At 47.4% G+C, this 19,020-nt stretch overlaps 1 protein-coding gene across 3 annotated transcripts in view; it reads right to left on the reverse strand.

The window, feature by feature from the left end:
* Window positions 1-19,020, reverse strand: part of IRAK2 (interleukin 1 receptor associated kinase 2) — a 292,230-nt gene that overhangs the window by 206,523 nt on the left and 66,687 nt on the right. For 2 of the 3 annotated variants that reach the window (XM_085624476.1, XM_085624477.1), the window contains exon 2: window positions 7,956-8,135. The exons of the other annotated variant lie outside the window; for it this stretch is intronic. In XM_085624476.1, the coding sequence (XP_085480602.1) occupies window positions 7,956-8,135 (180 nt within the window). The remainder of the gene's footprint in view (window positions 1-7,955; window positions 8,136-19,020) is intronic. 3 annotated transcript variants of the gene reach the window in all.

A 19,020-nucleotide genomic window follows, 5' to 3' on the forward strand; every position in this document is an offset into this window, starting at 1 on the left:
AAATCAGACACTACCTTAGGGAGAAAGGATGGATGTGCCCTTAAGACCACTTTGTGCTGGTGAAAAACTGTGTACGGTTCTTTAGTACACAGAGCCTGGATTTCGCTTACTCTGCGTGCCGATGTAATGGCTACCAGAAAAGCGACCTTCCATGACAGATGCTGTAAAGAAGATTTGTGGATCGGCTCAAAAGGTGGGCCCATCAACTTGGATAACACTAAGTTCAACTCCCACGGAGACGAAGGGTTTCGAACAGGGGGGTAAACTTTTTTCAACCCCTGCAAGAAGTCCTTGACCACCTGCATCTGGAAAAAAGAAGGTTGACTTGGAGACCTCCTGTAAGCTGTAATGGCAGACAAATGGACCCTGATGGATGCATACTTCAAGCCTGATCTAGCTAAGTGAAGGAGGTACGGAAGGATGACGTCCTCCTGCCCCTTTGTAGGATCATGGTGATTCTCCCTACACCAAATGAAGAACCTCTTCCACTTAAACGCATAAGACGCTCTTGTGGAGGGTCGCTTCGCTTCCTTGAGAATATGCATGCAGTCAGGCGGTAGACCTAAATGTCCGTATTGCAGGACCTCAGGAGCCATGCTGTTAAGTTCAGTGAGGGAAGGTTGGGATGCAGAATCCTCCCGCCCATCTTGGACAGCAAGTCCGGCCTGCAAGGCAGCCGCCTGTGAGGTCGAACTGAGAGATGAAGAAGGTCCGGGTACCACCACTGGCGCGGCCAGTCCGGAGCTATGAGGATCATCTTCATGTCGGATCTGAGCAGCTTGGATACCACCTTCGGAATCAGAGGCAGGGGCGGAAAGGCGTAGGCAAATGTCCCTGACCAGTCCATCAAAAGAGCATTCCCCCTGGTCCCTGGACGGTGGAATCTGGACGCGAAGGCGTGGCATTTTGAATTTTCGTCGTCTGCAAACAGATCGATGTCTGGACGACCCCACCAACGGAACAGGTCCGCCACCACGTCGTCGTGCAGCACCCAGTCGGGCTGATCTTCGAAGTGCCTGCTGAGTGCGTCTGCCTTGATATACAACTCCCCTGGAAGGTGTACTGCCACCACCGAGAGGTTCCGGGCGAGCAGCCAGTGCCAGATCGCCTGCACCTCCAGGGAGAGGGGGCGTGACCGAGTCCCGCCCTGTTTGTTCAGGTAAAACATGGTCGTGGTGTTGTCGGTCTGCACCAGGACTGAGTCGGTCTCGATTGCTGGGAGGAACGCCTTTAGAGCAAGGTGGACTGCTCGAAGCTCTAGCATATTTATGTGGTAGCCCTGTTCTTTTGCAGACCACTGACCTTGTATTTGGAGGCACCCCATGTGGGCCCCCCATCCTTGTAGCGATGCGTCTGTCACCACCGATTGCACCGGAAGTGGCTGGTGAAACGGGACTCCCACCAACAGATTGTCCTGACGAGTCCACCATGCTAGGGAAGATTTCGCTACCTGGGAGAGAGAGATTCGATCTCCCCAACGGCCTGTGGACTGATCCCATTGGTCCTCCAGAGCCTGCTGCAAAGGTCTCATTCGCAGTCTGGCGTGGGGAATCAGAAAAATGCAGGACGCCATGGAACCCAGCAGAGATGCTACCTGCCGAGCTGACGGCCTCCGCATCTGCTGCATAAGCCTGCATTTCCTCTTCATTGAAGATAGTCTCTCCTCCGAAGGATACGCTCTTCCCACGCTTGTGTCCAGAACGGAGCCAAGGTAGTGGATGGACTGAGTGGGCTGCTGCACGGACTTTGCCATGTTGACGTGAAGGCCGAGAGCGTGCAACTGTCTCAGACAGATTTGGAAGTCTTTCTTCACCTGCTGCTTGGATGGAGCCTTCAGCAACCAGTCGTCTAGGTACGGGTAGACGAAGAGACCCTGCTTGTGTAGGCAGGCCGCCACCACTGCCATACATTTGGTGAAGACTCGCGGAGCCGACTTGAGTCCGAATGGGAGGACTTTGTACTGGTAGTGCTTGCTTCCAACCACAAACCGCAGGTACCTGCGGTGATGTTTCGCTATTGCAATGTGAAAGTACGCATCTTGGAGGTCCACCGAACACATCCAATCTCCGACTTGTAGATGTGGACATATTTGGTGAAGCGCCAACATACGGAACTTCTCCTTGACGATGACTTTGTTTAGGAGACGAAGGTCCAGAATCGGCCGAAACTTGTGCTCTTGATCTTTCTTGGGCACCAGGAAGTACCGGGAGTACACTCCTTTTCCGACCTGCGAAGGAGGAACCCTTTCTATGGCTTGTTTTTGCAGAAGGGCCCTCACCTCCTGTTGGAGCAGTTTTAAGTGGTGAGGGCGGGACCTCTTTGGCGGGATGTCTCTGGGACGCGCTCGAAAACGTAGCGCATATCCATGACGCAGTATATTCAGCACCCAGCGATCTTTTGTGATGCTGTCCCACTCTGCTAGATGTTGTGACGCACTTCCTCCCACTGGAGTGGGCAACGGCCGTAGAGGAAGCCACAGCTCATGACTTTCCTCCTCTTGTGGTAGTGGAGGACTGTTGCTGGTGTCCACCTCTGCCCCTGCCAGACTTTCCGCCTCGAAACTGGGTTTTCCCTTGGGGCTTGCTCTGAGACCACTGAGGGGTTTGAACCCTCTGTTGAGGCCCCTTGCGTTGGGTGGGTCGAAAACGGCGCTTGAATTCCTTTTTCTTCTCCAAGCCCACGGCTTTGAGGGTGTCCAGCTCAGTTTTCATGCGCCCCATCTCCTCATCCGTGTGAGTGCCGAAGAGGGAGTTGCCAGAGAACGGGAGGTTTAAAATCCGTTGCTGTGCGTCTGGCTTGAGCCCTGTCAGACGCAACCAGGACGACCTCCTGGCGCAGACGCCGTGTGTGTAAGAGTGGGCTGAGATTAGCGCACCATCCGCCGCTGTGCTAATCGACTGATTAGCCACCAGAGCCCCTTCAGTAACAATCTCCTCAAAGTCCTTTTGGTCCTCCTTGGGGAGCTTGGACTTGAAACGCTCCATCGAGTCCCAGAGAGCCCTGTCGTACCTGCCCAGAAGCGCCGCCGCGCTGGAGATTTTGAGGGCCGCCGCCGCATAAGAGCAGGCCCTGCGTCCCCAAGAGTCCTGGGTTCTGCTCTCCTTATCTGGAGGGACGGAAGAGGAGGCCGACGCCGTCTGACCCTTTCTTGCAGCTGCCACTATGACAGAGTCCGCAGGCTGGTCTATCTTCACAAAGACGGGGTCAGAGGTAGCTGGCTTGTATTTTTTCAGGATACGAGCCGGAACGGCTTTGACGGTCGCCGGGGTGAGAAAGGTGTCCATGACTGGTTCCATGATTCCTGGGACCAAAGGCAGCAGCGGACGAGAGGCAGACTTTTGGTGAAGTGTTTCAAAAATCACCGACGTGGTGACTTGGGGGACTGACATCTCAATCCCCAGCTTCTGTGCTCCCCGCTGCAACACCTCCTGGTAGGTATTGATGTCGTCTATGGGCGAGACCCTGGACACTGGGCTGCCCGAGAGCGTGGGTGAATAGTCCTTGATGGATGACCTGGAGGACGAGGAAGAGGACGATGATGGAGTCCTTCTCCTCTTCCGGCGATGATCACGAGCCCGTGACCCAGGTGAACGCTCCTCCCGTCTGGGGGAGCGCGATCTGCGTCGCCTGTCGTCCGGCGATCTCGGACGCGCTGGCCTGGGGGGACTAGCTCTGTCCACAGCCGCCACCAGCCGTTGCAGCGGAGAATCATGCACTGGACTGATGTATTCCCGCATCCTCCTTGTAGGCCCTGAGTCCTGCCAATGATGTGCTGGCAGCAGCCATCTGGGCGACAGATTAATTGTCTGAGTCTGAGGAGAAGACCTACGGGGTGGAACTGCAGGTTCTCGTGGAATTGCCGGTCGTGGAGAGGCCCCTGAGTGGGAGGAGGAATGGCGAGACGCCGACTCTGTCACCAGGACCACCGACCTGTCCGAGGCCGGTCTCGACGTCGAGCGCGGCCTTGACGTCGATCCGTGGTGTCGTCTCCTTTCTCGCCGGGACTCTCTCGACGTCGAACGACGCCTCGATGTGGACCGGCGGCCATGTTCAGCGGGCGAAGCATGCCGCCTCGACGTCGAACGGCGATGTGAAGCCGACGACGGAGGCCCTCTCTCCCTCGACGCCGAACGCCGCGGGGACGCCGGCGGAGATGCCGCCACTCTCGACGTCGACACGGATGCCAACCTCGACGCCGAACGCCGCTTGGAGGACGACGGCGGAGGATCCTGTTGTCTCTTCGTCGAACGCCGATGGAGCCTCGACGACGGAGGGGATGGTGCCCTCGACGACGGAGGGGTGACACTCCTCGACGCCGGTCGTCGCCTGGTTGACGACGGCGGAGGGTCCATGCTCCTCGACGCCGATCGACGTCGAGATGTCGACGGCGGAGGGTCCCTGCTCCTCGACGCCGAACGCCGCTGGGTTGGCGACGGCTCTCTGCTCCTCGACGCCGATCGTCGCCTGGTTGACAACGGCGGAGGTTCCCTGCTCCTCGACGCCGATCGTCGCCGGGTTGACGACGGCGGAGGGGTGGTGTCTCTCGACGCCGAACGTCGCCGGGTTGACGACGGCGGAGAGGCTCTGGATCTCGACGCCGATTGTCGCCGAGTTGACGATGGCGGTCTGGACTTCGACGTCGACGTACCTGCTCTCGACGGCGAGCCCGCTGTCGAAAGCCTCTTTTTCGAAACACGACCTACCGGAACATCTTTTCTCAGCGCCGAGCCCGACGCTGAGGCGGAAGGACGAGAGGACTTGCTTCTAGATGAATCTCTATGCCTCTTGGAGCCCTTCCTCACCGGAGATCGGCCTCTGGATGGTTGTGCCAGGCCATAAACGCGAATTCGCTCTCTGTCCTTCAAAGTTCTTTTGGACAGGCTCTGGCAGTGAGTACATGTCTTGGAATCATGATCCTCCGGTAGACACAGGATACAGACCCTATGAGAGTCAGTCCTGGCCTTCTTCTTGCCACAGGCAGGGTAAGGATCGAAAAGAGAAGGCATTTTAAGATGGAAAAAATGCCCAAAAATGCCTAAAAAAGGCAGCCTCTTACTGACTTAGATGTAAAACGTCGAAGTAAGGGAAAAAACAGTTGAAAAACAGACAAAATTTTCTGACAAACTCAGAAAAAAGTGGAGCTCTGTTGCCAGGATCCTTCCAGAAGGAGCCGGAAAGAACAACTGACCTAACTGCCACCCCTGAGGCATGATGGGAAGGTGGGGGTCAGGTGTGCCTTAAAGGCACGGTGTCAGTTTTTTGCTATGCAGCTATGAGTTAGCTTTTCAGTCTTTTTAGACTGGGTATTTGCAATGCAGCCTGGGAGCTTCCTATGCTTTCAGTGTTTTCTAAGAATTTCTGCTGTTTTCTAAGCATTAAAACAGTTTCCAAACAAGTTATAATGTTGTTTCTCATGTTTATAATGCTATTTTCTTATGTGTAGTGGAAATTACTTACAGCATGGTTCAGCTCTAGGGTTTAGGGGCTGCAATTGCTTGTGTATACATATAGGTATATATGTATGGATATATATATGTGGGGCACATATAATATACTGTTTCCGGGATCCCGCACATGGGCGGGAATATTCTAATGCTTATGACTATTGATGAGGATCCCCTGGAAGAGAATTTGTTTTCCCCTCTGACAGTACTATGAGTAAATATATATTCATCTTCGTGCCTGTCTGCGTGATTGTCAGCCTCCGATGGTTGCTTCATGTAGTCTTTCTTTACCGCCTATATTTTATTTAACTCTTGTCCTTGTATATTTAACAACACTGAACACCTTCGTGTCCTCAGTTATATCTTACACCAAAGCAAGTTGTGCTGGAGAATAAACTCTGCTTTACTACAGAACCGTTACAACTCTTTGATCACTAGCAATTTCTGACAGCGGATGTGTGATCCACAGTATGTTAAGTAAAGGCCCCCTGAATGACTATTGGTTCCCAAAAATATTTTTTGGGTGTAGTAAATTATTAAACTGTGGCCAGCAATAAAAATCAAGCATTAGCAAAGTCAATAGATCTCCCTTGGCAAGCATGTGATTGTTTGATTTGGTTTCCAAACATATTCAGAAAACAAAAAAGACAAAAAAAAGTAAAAGATAAAATTAAAAGAGTGGTGCAACAACCCAGGCTTTCCACGGAAGCACAACTTTTCTGGTGGCTGCACGCGTGACCAGAAAAAATGCCATCACTCGGACAGCAAGCGATCCAATGGATTAAGTTGGACCCGTTGCCACATGCTAAAAGCTTTAGTTGCCAGGCCCAAAATATAAATGACGTTTGGATAGGCCAATGGTTAAGGCCCCTCTTTGTATGAATATATGTATTTATTCATACATTTTTGAGGATATGAGGTTGGAGAAACAATCACAGTTGTCTCTAGGGCAGACCTAAAATTAGCACGTTTTGCTTTTGAGGATTTGCCTGCACAGCCCTTGCCCTGTGCTTGAGAAATCGGTTGTTTTTAATATAAACTTTAAACTTAAAATAGATTTACATCCGGTCTCTTTTCTTTCCTGGCTGCTCATTGGTTCCTGTGTGTGCCACGTACCTTTTTCTCCATTTCTACTGGCTGTAGCATATTTTCCTGAATTTACTAATGCTTGTTCCTCGTCTGCTTCTCTGATCAGTTTCCCGCCACCGAAATGCTGTTAACATCCGCTTTGGTGGAACTATATTTTCATAAAGTTTTGCCTTTTACTATTGCAGCATATTTATATAACAATTTATCGCCGGGAGTGATTTGCATAGAACCACAGGATGTTGCTCTGCGCCGCCGAGGCTCGAACCAGGGTCCCCAGCTCTCGCTGTGCCACATCCTCTCCACTCCCGTGTTATCTGTCAGGGTGCTCTTTCCTGCTCCTGGACGATGATGATGAAAACAACTCTTTATTCATTAGGTAAGCAAAACCGATGCGTTGCTAATGTTCATTTATAATGGTGGTGATCAACAAATAACAAAGGAATATGATGATCTTGTGTTAAGGCTAGTGCAGATGCTAAAGGATGGAAGCAGCAAATAGGGGATATATTTGAGTATTATTCTTGGCGGCTCGTAGTGCAGACTCTACATCCCAAACACCTCTTGAGGAAGGCAGACTTGCTAGCTGCACTAAAGCTTTGGGAAGTGTTCATGCAGGCAGCAATGTCACCTGTGGTAGAAGTGGGGGACATCAGTAGAGAGGCAGGCAGCAGCTCCTAAGAAAACATTTCGGCGCTTGAACTCATTTGTTTCTTTTTTTAACTAATTAGGCATTGACTCCAGGGCATGATCAATATTTTATTACCAAAACAGGCCAACACACACATGCCCAGTTCCATAGTCCAGAGCCACAGCCTAGACCTCCATTTATGATATTTTCTGGTGTGACCTCGCTCTGGGGAGAGAAGGCTACATTTGCTACATTTTCCACCTAGTCTTATGTCGTCAGGACAGCATTTTCCATACCCAGCCTTTCGTGTGACAACCTAAAGCATTCGGAGGGCTGCAGTCTTAGATACCTCAGTTGAACCAATTGGACTAGCACACCCAGCAGTAATGACTTGTAAAAGGAAAGCTATAGACTAGAAAGAACAATACTAAAGTACCAATGGACCTAAGAAGAGTCAAACCTAGAACAGAGAGGTAAACAGGACCTACAGCTTGAGAGGACCCAGGCCTCAACTAGAAATTATGTTTACATGCTAGTAATAAACCACAGGTCAACCAAGAAGTCTCGTCTGTGTGGCCAATTTTCCACCCTCTCACCATGTGGCTTACTTCAGTAAGCATGGAGATTATGCATCAGTTTGACTGGACAAAGCAGACCAGAAATAATTTTTTGTTTTCAGTATCATTCTACTACTTGAACTATTTGGGATCCTTCCCATTATTATTCATAAAACCAGAATGCTCTGTATAGTCATTGATTCAGATTGATAAAAACCAACACACTCGCGTACTCACAGTTCAGGATCAAATCCCTGGCTCTATAAAGTTCTAACTTCTGAAGCAGGACCAGCAGCTCTACCACGGTCGTTGACCTCTGACCCCACCACCACATCAGCTCCCGTGTGATGCTGACCCCCGTCTTCTCCATGGATTTTATTCTCCTCAGCTCCGTCTGATCAGAAATCACATGGGACGCTAAAAAAAAATAACCCAACAAAATCATGATCCACCAATACAAAATGTGAAATAAGGAAGCTTTAAAAAAAAAAAAAAAAAAAAAAAAAAGGAATGCAAAAACAATATTCAAACTTTTGCTTTAGACAACTTTTCAACTATTAATTACTTCCTGATTATGTCACTCTCCTTTCACAGTCCAACTTGGAATATCCTTGCTGCAACAAATTACACAGCTACACCGTTTATTTTAACCTTTTAAAGTATGCAGTAATTATAAGGAAATATACCACAAAAAATGGTGTTGAAATGTGAGTGGCTTGGCTTGTAGCCAAACATAACTACTTCTGTCTGAAGGACTTCAGCCCTATTTGGTTGTATTCCAGCCATCACCTGGCTTTCTCCAGGAACCACCACCCAAAGCCAACATGCCATGAATGGGCTAATCGACTGCAGCCCATTCAGTCCTCCACCCCAAGAAAAAAATATCTATCTTTCCAAGTATACCCCAAGAGTACTAAAAATGTCGAGCTGATCTTCTGAAAAACTCTGCTCAAAAGTCAGAGTGTGGAGAAAAGTGGAGGAAAAAGCCAGAAAGGCCCTAAGCAAACAAAAAATACAGACAGTGATTAGAGGTGCCCATCTGATTTTACACACACACACAAAACCCAGGTGAAGCAGCATGATAAACACCCACTTGCACTTCCCATCAAATCAGATATGATTAAGATCACATCTGCAAGGTGATAAGAAAAGTAGATTCACTAACCAGTAATTCAAATTATGATCTCCAAGACATGGCGTGTGTCAAAACACGTATTTTTGGCGATCAACACAAGTTTGATTTTCAGAAAGAACACGGAACGCTACAAGTGAAGGGGCAAGCTTCAGCCAAAATCAAAGAGGGAAGAGTCTGATGGAGATGTCAGATTTAGGGATAAGTAGCCATGAAGAGGGTCACCCAACTAACGAGTCAAGGAGGAGGATGCATAAAATGAAACAAAGGACCACAGAGATGATCCAAAAAGGAACACATACTCGTGACTAAGTATCGTATCGTCTGAAACAGCAACTGTAAGGGATTTTCCCAACACAAAAGATATATTGGCAGTAAATAAAGTCCTAGGGACAACAACGGAGAGGAAAAAAAAACCTTGTCAGAGGAGATAGGAAATTAAGGAGAGGAGCACAAGAGAGGACTATGGAATACGGCTAGGAGGTATAGGCAGACAGATACCACAGAGGAGACATTCTCAGTGTGCCGTTGTTGGAGATTAAGTAGCTGCTATACATTTTCTGCTTGGTTATGATTACATTTACGTATATCCTCCTGAAATGCATTTATAGAAAGGGGGCACCACCGAACACAGATTCAATAAAATATAAGATGGTAGCAGACACTATTATTCTGCATAATAAAGAGAGGAACTGGTGAAAAAGTAAGTCAACAATGTCTTGATTAAATCATCAGTTTCATATAAATTGTATTAGGAACAACAACCATAATGAGAATGAGGATTATGATTTTGATGCTTTTCTAAAACACAAAATTGAGTACCCTGCAAAGGTGTCTTGACACTACTCTAACTGAAAATAAGTTATGTGTTTAACAGTTTTGGAAGTTTCACTGATTTGATTAATTCCTGAGAATAGTAGGGCGGCTATACCACAGCTTAGGAGCTGGAAGAGAGAACGCTGTTCCTCCCTTCCTTTTCAAATTAATATAGGGAATAGTTAAGATTACGGCTTCTCCCAATATTAGCACCTTCCTTGGAACAGATAGCTTTAGGTTCTCCCAAATGCACACTTGGCCAGTTTAATGGCATGCTCGGTGAGTCACACAGGCGGTTTTAAAAAGCACTCCCTGGCTTATAGGCAGACAATGTAGCTCTTTGATGGTGACCGAATTTGGGCAGAAGTCCAGTGGCGAGTCAGATTTAATTGTATGATTGTTTGAACTACCTTATACTGTAATAAATCAAAGTCAGTCAGCGCTGAAGCAGACTTCAGTTGTGTTCTTACTCATCCTTAACCTCATTTAATTTAAGGTTGGAGCCAATTTTATACATCTTTCATTTAAAAAGTAAAGAAAAAGATTTGCATAAAATATTAGAGGTCTGGAGTTCATTATGTGTAAAAGCAGGAAAATGCATAGTTATTAAACACTTCCCTATCTGAATATTCTGCTTCTAACATTTTTCTGATAAAGTAGTTTTTAGATTGAGCCTAGACAGTGCTTGCACCGTCTCTTTGAGATAGGTTGTATATACTTTGTGGGCTTACAGCCCGCCCACCAGTTTTTATTTGTTTAGGTCAGTGTCCTTTAAAAATCCTTACTTGTAAGTGGTTAATATTTACTCTTTGTTCCACCTTTTTGTCAATTATTTACTCCCATGGAGCAGCACCGTAGTACTTGTACCTTCCACTTGTCCAATTTTTTTTTCCCTGGCTCAGGAACGTTAAAAAAAACATTTGAACAAGCACTTCTCATACGTGTTTGTATTTTGTTTCCCTTGCTCAGTGCAGCGCCCGCTTCACGGTAACCACACTTCTTTAAGCGTGGCGGCTGTTCTGTGAGGCCATGTGCCTTTTTTTTTGCTCACACCCACTTGTTGCTGCTTTGGGAAGGCAGGAAGCGCAGCAGAGGTGTGACAGGAAGTGGATAAAATGGACTCCATGGTGTAATGTTCTGCTTCTGCTGAGGAAGCAACCGAATGCCCACATGGACAAGATTCCCTTCATCGAATAGGTAAACTATGGAGGGCAATCTTTCGCCAACAAGTTGGCAAAATTGTCGAACAGCCTCCCCCTCCCACAAATTGATCAAAAAGGAACTTGACTTTTCTCCCAGTAGGTTTTAACTTTAGGGCAGTAGAAGATGAGGTGAGCTAGGTCTCCCTTCTCGCCACTACAGTTCCAGCATAGGCCATTTGTGTTTATTCCTAGTTCGCTAGGCGAGCAGGGGTCTAGTGTAGTTTGTGTAAGATCCAGAATTTTGTTTGAGCCAGTACCGGAGTTACTTTACTGTGTGTGGGGGAGGACCATAACGTTTGGCTTTCTTTCTCATTTAGGATGTTACCTCGATGTGACTCCCAGTAAGTTTGTGTTTTGGCGTTAAGTCTTGAAGTGTTTGGGCGCAGGAGTCTATAGATGTGTGACACTTGGTGGCCTGTTTTGTTAATGTTGGACATAATTTGGAAGGCTGAGGGTATGACATTGGACATTCTCGCTCTGGACACTGCCGCCTTGATTTTTAGGAAGTTGTTTACCTTCCTAACTGACATGCTAGGGTGTTCCCTTAAGCCAGAATTCGCAACTCTGGCAACTACCCCTATCACAACAGAACCACTATCACAAAGAGACAGCGATCTACTTGATCTTTCGCTTACTGCAGGGATTAAAATGATTCTAAATAAGTGGAAGAACACATCCAAGACATCGTTCAAAGGGTGGCTCAACTGGGTAACATAACTTAGAGTTGCGGATACGTTGTCCCTACAAGACTCACCGTGGAGACAACCCAACAGAGGGATGTAGACATCTATGGACAAATACATAGGCCCATACGAACCCCCATGAAAAAAGCAGGTGCTACCCCAGCCTAATAGCTGTCAGAACAAACTACCAAGCGCTCTCTCTCCATCTATGTTCCTATAAACCTAATGCAGCTCAGGCCCCTATCTCTTCTCTACACAAACTAGACTCTTTACTAGAACAGAGGGGTAGGGCAGACTATAAAAGAAATAGAAGGAAACGGAGGGTACCGTAGAATATAGTGTTCACGGATTCTGTGCATGTTCTATGTTTTTGTATGACTAAATGTTTAGCTCTGTATGTGCTGGTATTGTTTTTATGACAAAAATCCCAATAAAAAGTATTGAAATTAAAAAAAAAAAAAAGAACTTGACTTTTGGAAATCACTTTTCTAAGACGGGCCCCTCTAAATCCCCTCAACGATTTTGTGCCACACTATCAGCGGTGGAATGCTTATGGGTAGCTATGCGCTATATAGAAGTGTTGTATAGAATAGAATATGTGTGCCAGCCAGCAGACATTGTGCAAGCAAGTGTGCATGTGAGGGGTGTGTGCAAGGGAGTATCTTTGCCGGCAGTGCAACGGCACCCTGCTGCTAATTAATTGAAACTCCCCTTTCGGGTGTGAGGCTGGGCTTAGGCCTGCTCGAGGTTGCAGCTGGACATGAATGGACCTGATGCATCTGAAAAGCTGACTTAGGCCTCTTTCTTCAAATGCTAATTTTCTAGGTCTTCACCCCTACTGTGAGTGGGGCAGAGGGGGTGCTTTCCAGTCAGACAACGAGCCTACGAAACTCACCACTGAGAAGGTTTGGCTTAGGTCAATACGCAGGGGGTTGCAGAGTGGATAATGGTCTGTTTTTTACCAGACTAAGGCCTGCCAACCTCAGCCTCCCGCTCCCAGCGCAATGCTTTGCAGACACAGCTTTAGGCGAGATCAGGTATCACCCCAGCAGCCACTCTGCTGCTCACCGGAGACATCCTCAGCACAACTTCCTGTGCAAAGCAGAGGAGACGAGAACATTAGTTTGCATGCCTTTGAAACTGCCGCTGTAAGAGCATGCTGGTCCAGACATCTAATGCCCGGGAGTGCTAGAGAGGCTGCAGCTTTCAGTCCATGGGCACCCAGCAGGCCATTGCTCATGTACACATCTCCTGCAAGATTTGTGCATTGAAGCCATACACAGCTTTATGCAGCGCACTACTGAACGCCTCCAGTGCCTACTCGTGGCCCAGCCAAGTAATCCATCTAAGGCGCCTTCACATATCTGATAAATGATGTAATATCTCCCCGTCTACTGACTCGTGCATAGTTTACGATATGGCTTCCTCTTCTGGGTGTTTGTAAGTTGTCCACTACAACCTTCTATATTTAGAGAATAATAATTAGCTTCTAAAGTGAATTAGTGCTATTAGAGCCGGGTAATGAGACTCATACATTAGTGAATTTTTGATCATTGGAGGTATAGGAGTCTGCTAAAGTCATGACAACACTATTGTGTGATTGTGCTGATACAAAAGAGATCTTGTGGTTGGGAATAAGACGTACTTTATTACACATGTTATTGATAATCATATTTCACCGCCCGCACATGGGATTGGTCTAGTACAGCGCTGCCTGGACCTGACTTCATGTGGCGCAGTCTTTCCTTGCAGACTTGCTGCCGGCGTGAAGCAGGTCAGAGTCCTATGAGAGTTGATCGATTGAGGCAAGGGCCCAGGTAGCTATCAGGGCATGCAGAAAAGGACGTACCACTTTGGGACATGTGCTTGTTATTAGGATCCACTCCTAGGTAAGCACAGCAGTCTTGTTCGCAGCAGGTAATGGCAAGTGCTTTCCCATATCTAGCCATCACCCATCAGTCTGAATTCCCCTTTTTATGAATCCCTGGAAAGTTTTCACGGCGCGAGCTGGAAACTGCTCTGCTTGGGCGAGCGCTCTGCTGGTGAATTCCCTGCTTGGGTGATGTAGGTGGTTTCATTTGTTAGGTCGCGCATCCAGCAGATTTTCTTTCTTGTTCGGGGGTTTTGCATTCCTCATTTTGCACTCTCGCACTGCTTGATCAATGATATAACTGAAATACTTCGACCGGCAGAAACAGGTCCACACGTGCACTTCAGTACCCGTGCCAGGCGTAGTGTCGCACTGAAACTGGAGCGTACTTCATTACATAATCATTCCTTCAACCCCACCCATACCAATGCAGCATAGAGTACCTGCGAAAACCAACTGAGAGAAAGCAACACCCCTGGCCAGAAACAGGAAGCACACGCGATTTAAAATTACAAGCTTATTTTATCCCAAAGTGCACGTGAAACGAGGAAGAGGTCAGCGGTGGCCACGGTGAGGGGTCAAATGCAGCTCATGTCAGGCAGTAATGTCATCAAACGGGCTCATTCTCGTGGCACTCAAGAGCTACACATACCTCACTATACTGTATGTATGCATGGTACATGCGGCTGCTGGGGTTCATGCTCTAATGTTATCTGAGCAGCATGTATGCCGATTCTGCATTGGTTACTCTCCCTATGCTGAAGCTAGCTTTGGAGCATTCCATAAAGAGGCACATTCGAGTAAATGGCACGTAGTTGCTCCACACTCTGAGCCATTCATTTTCAAGAAACTCTAATACACACTGTCCATCTGTTTGCAATTGCTCTTCACTTTGCCAAGGTTCAAGGATGGATGTAAAACTGGCCCACAGCATACATGTGCACATATAACGAACGAGCTGCACAAACACCTGCCTGTGATTTCTAAAAGGGTCCCCTTTCATATTAAGACCAAACCTGATGCACGAATGGCTTGATAACAATACAGTCCCCGTTATGCTTAGTTTCGTTGTTGTAATGTTCAGCTACAGAGATAGACTCCCTTTAGGAGGCATGAATAACCCGTGCACGTGCATATCTACACACACCACGTGGCCCTGGCCATATATAATAAAGACTGGGGTACTGCTGCACTTCTTGCAGCGCTCTCCACCAGGGAAGCAATTCATGTCATATGCCAGTAGCTCAGTTTGTAAGTAAATATGGTTGCATATGGACATATACTAACATCACACAACAACCCTACACGCCACTCCATAACACATCTAATATTTAAAATATCCACTCCTTTTATTTGACAATTCCTTATTTTTTTAGCTCTTCTTTATGTTCTTTCATTTTAACAATTCCTCACATGAATACCAGATTTTAGAAGTGAAACGGGTGGTGCAACCAGTGCTTCTGGGACGCTAATGGTAGTAGCTGGGCTGGTCTTTAGTGTAGATGCACAGCTGCTGCCTCTAACTAGTGCCATGAGGGTGGCCACAGTACACAAGACTATTAAAGGCCTCCCCCAAGATGACAGCTGCTGATAAGGAACAAATCTATCAATCAGGGAATTGTGAAGCATGCTACTCACCCATAAGTGTCCCAAGGCACGAGGGGGGGGGGGGAGCAACTCCGGTCAGTCGAAGAGCCAGGTCTTGGCGGTCTTCCTGAAGATGTGCAGAGTGGGGGCGCGTCTGATGTTAATCGGAAGCTTGTTCCAGATCTTTGCCCCGACGTGGGAGAAGGCTCTTCCACCCGTTCTGGCTCTGTGAATGCGTGGGGTTTTGGCGAGGTCGGCGGATTGGAGGTTTCTCTTAGGGACATGGAAGGAGATTCTTTTGTTGCAATATTGGTGACCGGTGTTGTGGAGGCACTTATAACCGTGGCTGAGTATCTTGAAGGTTACTCTCTTCTCGATGGGGAGCCAGTGGCGGTCTTGCAGGTGTTAGGTGATGTGTTTGTGTTGAGGGATGCAGAGGACTAGACTGGCTGCGGTGTTATGTATGGTATGGAGCTTGCAGAGCAGAGGTTTGTTGATCCCGGTGTAAAGGGCGTTTCTGTAGTCCGATCTGCTGGTTATGAGTGCGTAGGTGACGGTCTTTCTTGATTTGGGGGGGATCCACTTGAAGGTCTTGCGGAGGGTGTTGAAGCCGGTGGAGTCAACTGCGTTGATCTGTCGGGCCATGGAGACGGAGGAGTCTAGTATGATGCAGAGGTTCCGGGCTTGGTCCATGGGGGTGGGAGGGCTGCTGAGGGTGGTGGGCACGAGGACTTCTGTCTTCTCCGAGTTGAGCTTTAGGCAGCTGCTGCTCAACCAGGATGCAACGTCCTTCATTTCTTCCTGGAAGCAGAGTCTGGTGGTGAGGGGGTCCTTTGTGAGGGAGAGGATGAGCTGGGTGTCGTCGGCATAGGATACTATGCTGAGTCCATACTGTCTGACGATGGCGGCGAGGGGGGCCATGAAAATGTTGAAGAGCGTGGGGTTGAGAGATGATCCTTGGGGTACTCCGCAGCTGATCTCTGTGGGTTTGGAGAGGAAGGGAGGAAGTCTGATTCTTTGGGTTCTGCCACTGAGGAAGGAGCGGAGCCAGTTGAGGGTTGTTCCATGCATGCCGGCATCGTGGAGTCTGTTGGTGAGAGTGTGGTGGGAGACTGTGTTGAAGGCTGCAGAGAGGTCTATCAGGATCAGGGCTGCGGTGTGTCCTTGGTTGAGGAGCGTGCGGATGTCGTCTGTAGCAGCGAGTAGGGCAGTCTCGATGCTGTGGTTGCTGCAGAATCTGGATTGGGAGGGGTCGAGGATGGAGTTTTCTTCGATGAATTTCGTTTGTTGGGCGTTGACGATCTTTTCAGTGACTTTGGCCGCGAAAGGGAGGAGTGAGATGGGTCGGTAGTTCTTGAGGTCCGTCGGATCTGCGGAGGGCTGGACTTCTGCCTGTTTCCAGTCATCGAGGAATGTGCCGGCTTCAAAGGAGGCATTGATGGTCCGCCACAGCTCTGGTTCAATGGCGCCGGCATCTCTGTGGAAGATGTTCGAAGGGCAGGGGTCCGTGAGGGCTTCTGAGTGAATGCCTTTCATGGTCGATGCAATGTCTTCGGTGGTGGCTGGGGTCCAGGAGGAGATGGTAGGCTGACTGTCGTTGCTGGGGAGGGGGGCGGGGGAGGGTGGAGTGGGTTCGGTGTGCAGGGTCTGTTTAGTGAATTGGTCATAGAGGGATCTTATTTTCAGGTGGAAGTAGGAGCGAGTTTGGTGTAGAGGTCCTGTGAGGGTGTGACGTCCGTGGCTTCGCTGGGGGGCTTGGTGAATTCCTGAATGATGTTGAAGAGATCCTTGGAGTTGCTGGCATTGGCGTGGATTTTGTACTAAAGGTGGAAGCAGACTAACCAGCAGGTCACCGCTTCTTACACCAACCTTCAATGGTGATTTTATTTAATAAACCGTGTACTGACGTGTGCCTAAAGTGCAATGTGCAAAAACGCTTTTCACAGCAAAATAGATAAAAGTTTAAGTAACACTTTCTATATCCCAAAAGACAGATTTTATCCTTAAATCCCCTTTATGAACTAAACTATTAAAATTCCTTTCCTTAAATTAGCTCTAACAGTACTTTCCCAGCCTCAAGAATATCATTACGGTCGATCAATGATAGATAGTTCAAACAAAAGCTGCTCTTAGCCCAGACAGTGCAAGTGAAATGGTGCCGAAAACCGTGAAATGCACAATAATTATACACAGTTAACATTGATCACAAGGACAAATAGAACTTGGTATCCAGACATGTATCAGTTCAAGTTCTTAGAGACAGCCACATTGAATGAGTGATCAAGGCTAGGAAATGTTGATGCTGTGACCCCAGTATATAATTCAGACTGGGTCTTCCTCGAAAACCCCAAAACTGGTCACTGAAGTTATCAGAGCCTTAACACAGGTATAATATTGGAGTATGGCTCGCTAGAGCTTCTGCAGATCTTTCAGAGTAACTTTAGTGACCAGGTTCAATTCATTCTTGATGTCAAGCAATTCCTTTGCTGCATATTTACAAGTCAGGTTGCTACCTACCTTCTGTTCTGACAAAGACCTGTCTGAATCATACAAGTAGTGAGCGAAATCGATCCCAAAGCACAAGATCCCTCATAAGCCCTGAAATCATCATAAGCATGAGTTGCCTTAGATTGGGAGGTAATTGGCAACCAGCCAAAGAATTGAAGTAGTGTCTAACTGGTGTGTGTTTTACATTAACTATCACAGGTTAGCACTTTACTGCAAGGAGTGAAGTGCACAGAATGCAAAACTATTCTGGATTAGCTCTTGAGACTTGCAATAAAAGGTTAATCCATTTAACCCTTGGATACTGTTTTCAGGTTAAGGTCTCCAAAGCTCTGTAGCTACAATTTAGGAGCCCTAGATATTATGAATAAATTAAAGTTTGTCCTATCCAGCTAAGGATCTAAAGGTCGCCTCTATGAAAGCTTCTCATTTTATATATTCCAATAATACGGAGAATAATTCGGATTAGAAAACCTCTTTCCTTCGGTATGAGCATACATTGTGCACCGTCAACTATCCCCCCCCCCCCCCAATATAAGTTGATCCCTCCCCAAAGAAACCTCCTTCAGGGACCATTCTTACTTTGGTTTTCTGAAAGTTTAGAAAGGTGTTAGTAAAGAGCACTAATCCTTTTTTTAAAAGAAGTATGAGAAGAGAAAAACTATAATGAGAACCATTCGGTTTCACCTTCTTCAAGTTACTTCAAACATTAAGCACTGTGTGAGTGGAGTGTGGTAAAAAGGTCTAGGGAAATAGCTAGAGAAGATAACCATTTAATAAATCGTAAATCCAATGCTGAGCCTAACTGGCCGGCAGTTGATTCCTACAGATGACCTTGAATCTCAATACAATGGAAAACATGGAGCATGACATTTAAATTCTGGTACTCGTTAAAGCTGCAACACATCTTATTCACTTTACAATTCAACAATGCATGGGATGAGCAAAAATTAAAAACAAATTGCATTGACACAGCTAGAGACTAGCATGAAACCCATGATAGCCCTACAATGAACCTAGATCTGGAAGGAGAGGGCAAAACAGCATGCCCTCTCTAACCCCTGCAAACATGAATGAACAAGGGCTCGACTGGACGAGAGACAGTGCACAAGGTTCTAAACGTCTCAAGCATACAATCAACTACACCCATAAGCACTCCACCAACAAGGAGGAGGGCGTCTCACTCTTTGACAGTTCCCTGAACAGAGATCATCCTCCATACCACCCCGGGGTAATGGCTACTTCTTCTCATACCTAGTGGGTAACCACCCACTAAATCACTGCTGTTCCTTGCTAGTTCTTGGGTTCCAACCACTTCTCTCCCGTTTCCATTCAAGCAGAACATAGTTATCAGAGATGAGCATAAAGCCAATACACCCCTCATCACAAGCTTTAGTTTATGAAGCACCAACCACCTTTCTGATTCCGGGCAACATGTCTGTGATTCCATTGTTACCCATTCTCCAATTCAACCCACAACAGACACCATTTTCAGCTTTTAAAGGGG

Source organism: Triturus cristatus, chromosome 9 (assembly GCF_964204655.1).
Source record: "Triturus cristatus chromosome 9, aTriCri1.1, whole genome shotgun sequence".
Taxonomy (NCBI): Eukaryota; Metazoa; Chordata; class Amphibia; order Caudata; family Salamandridae; genus Triturus; species Triturus cristatus.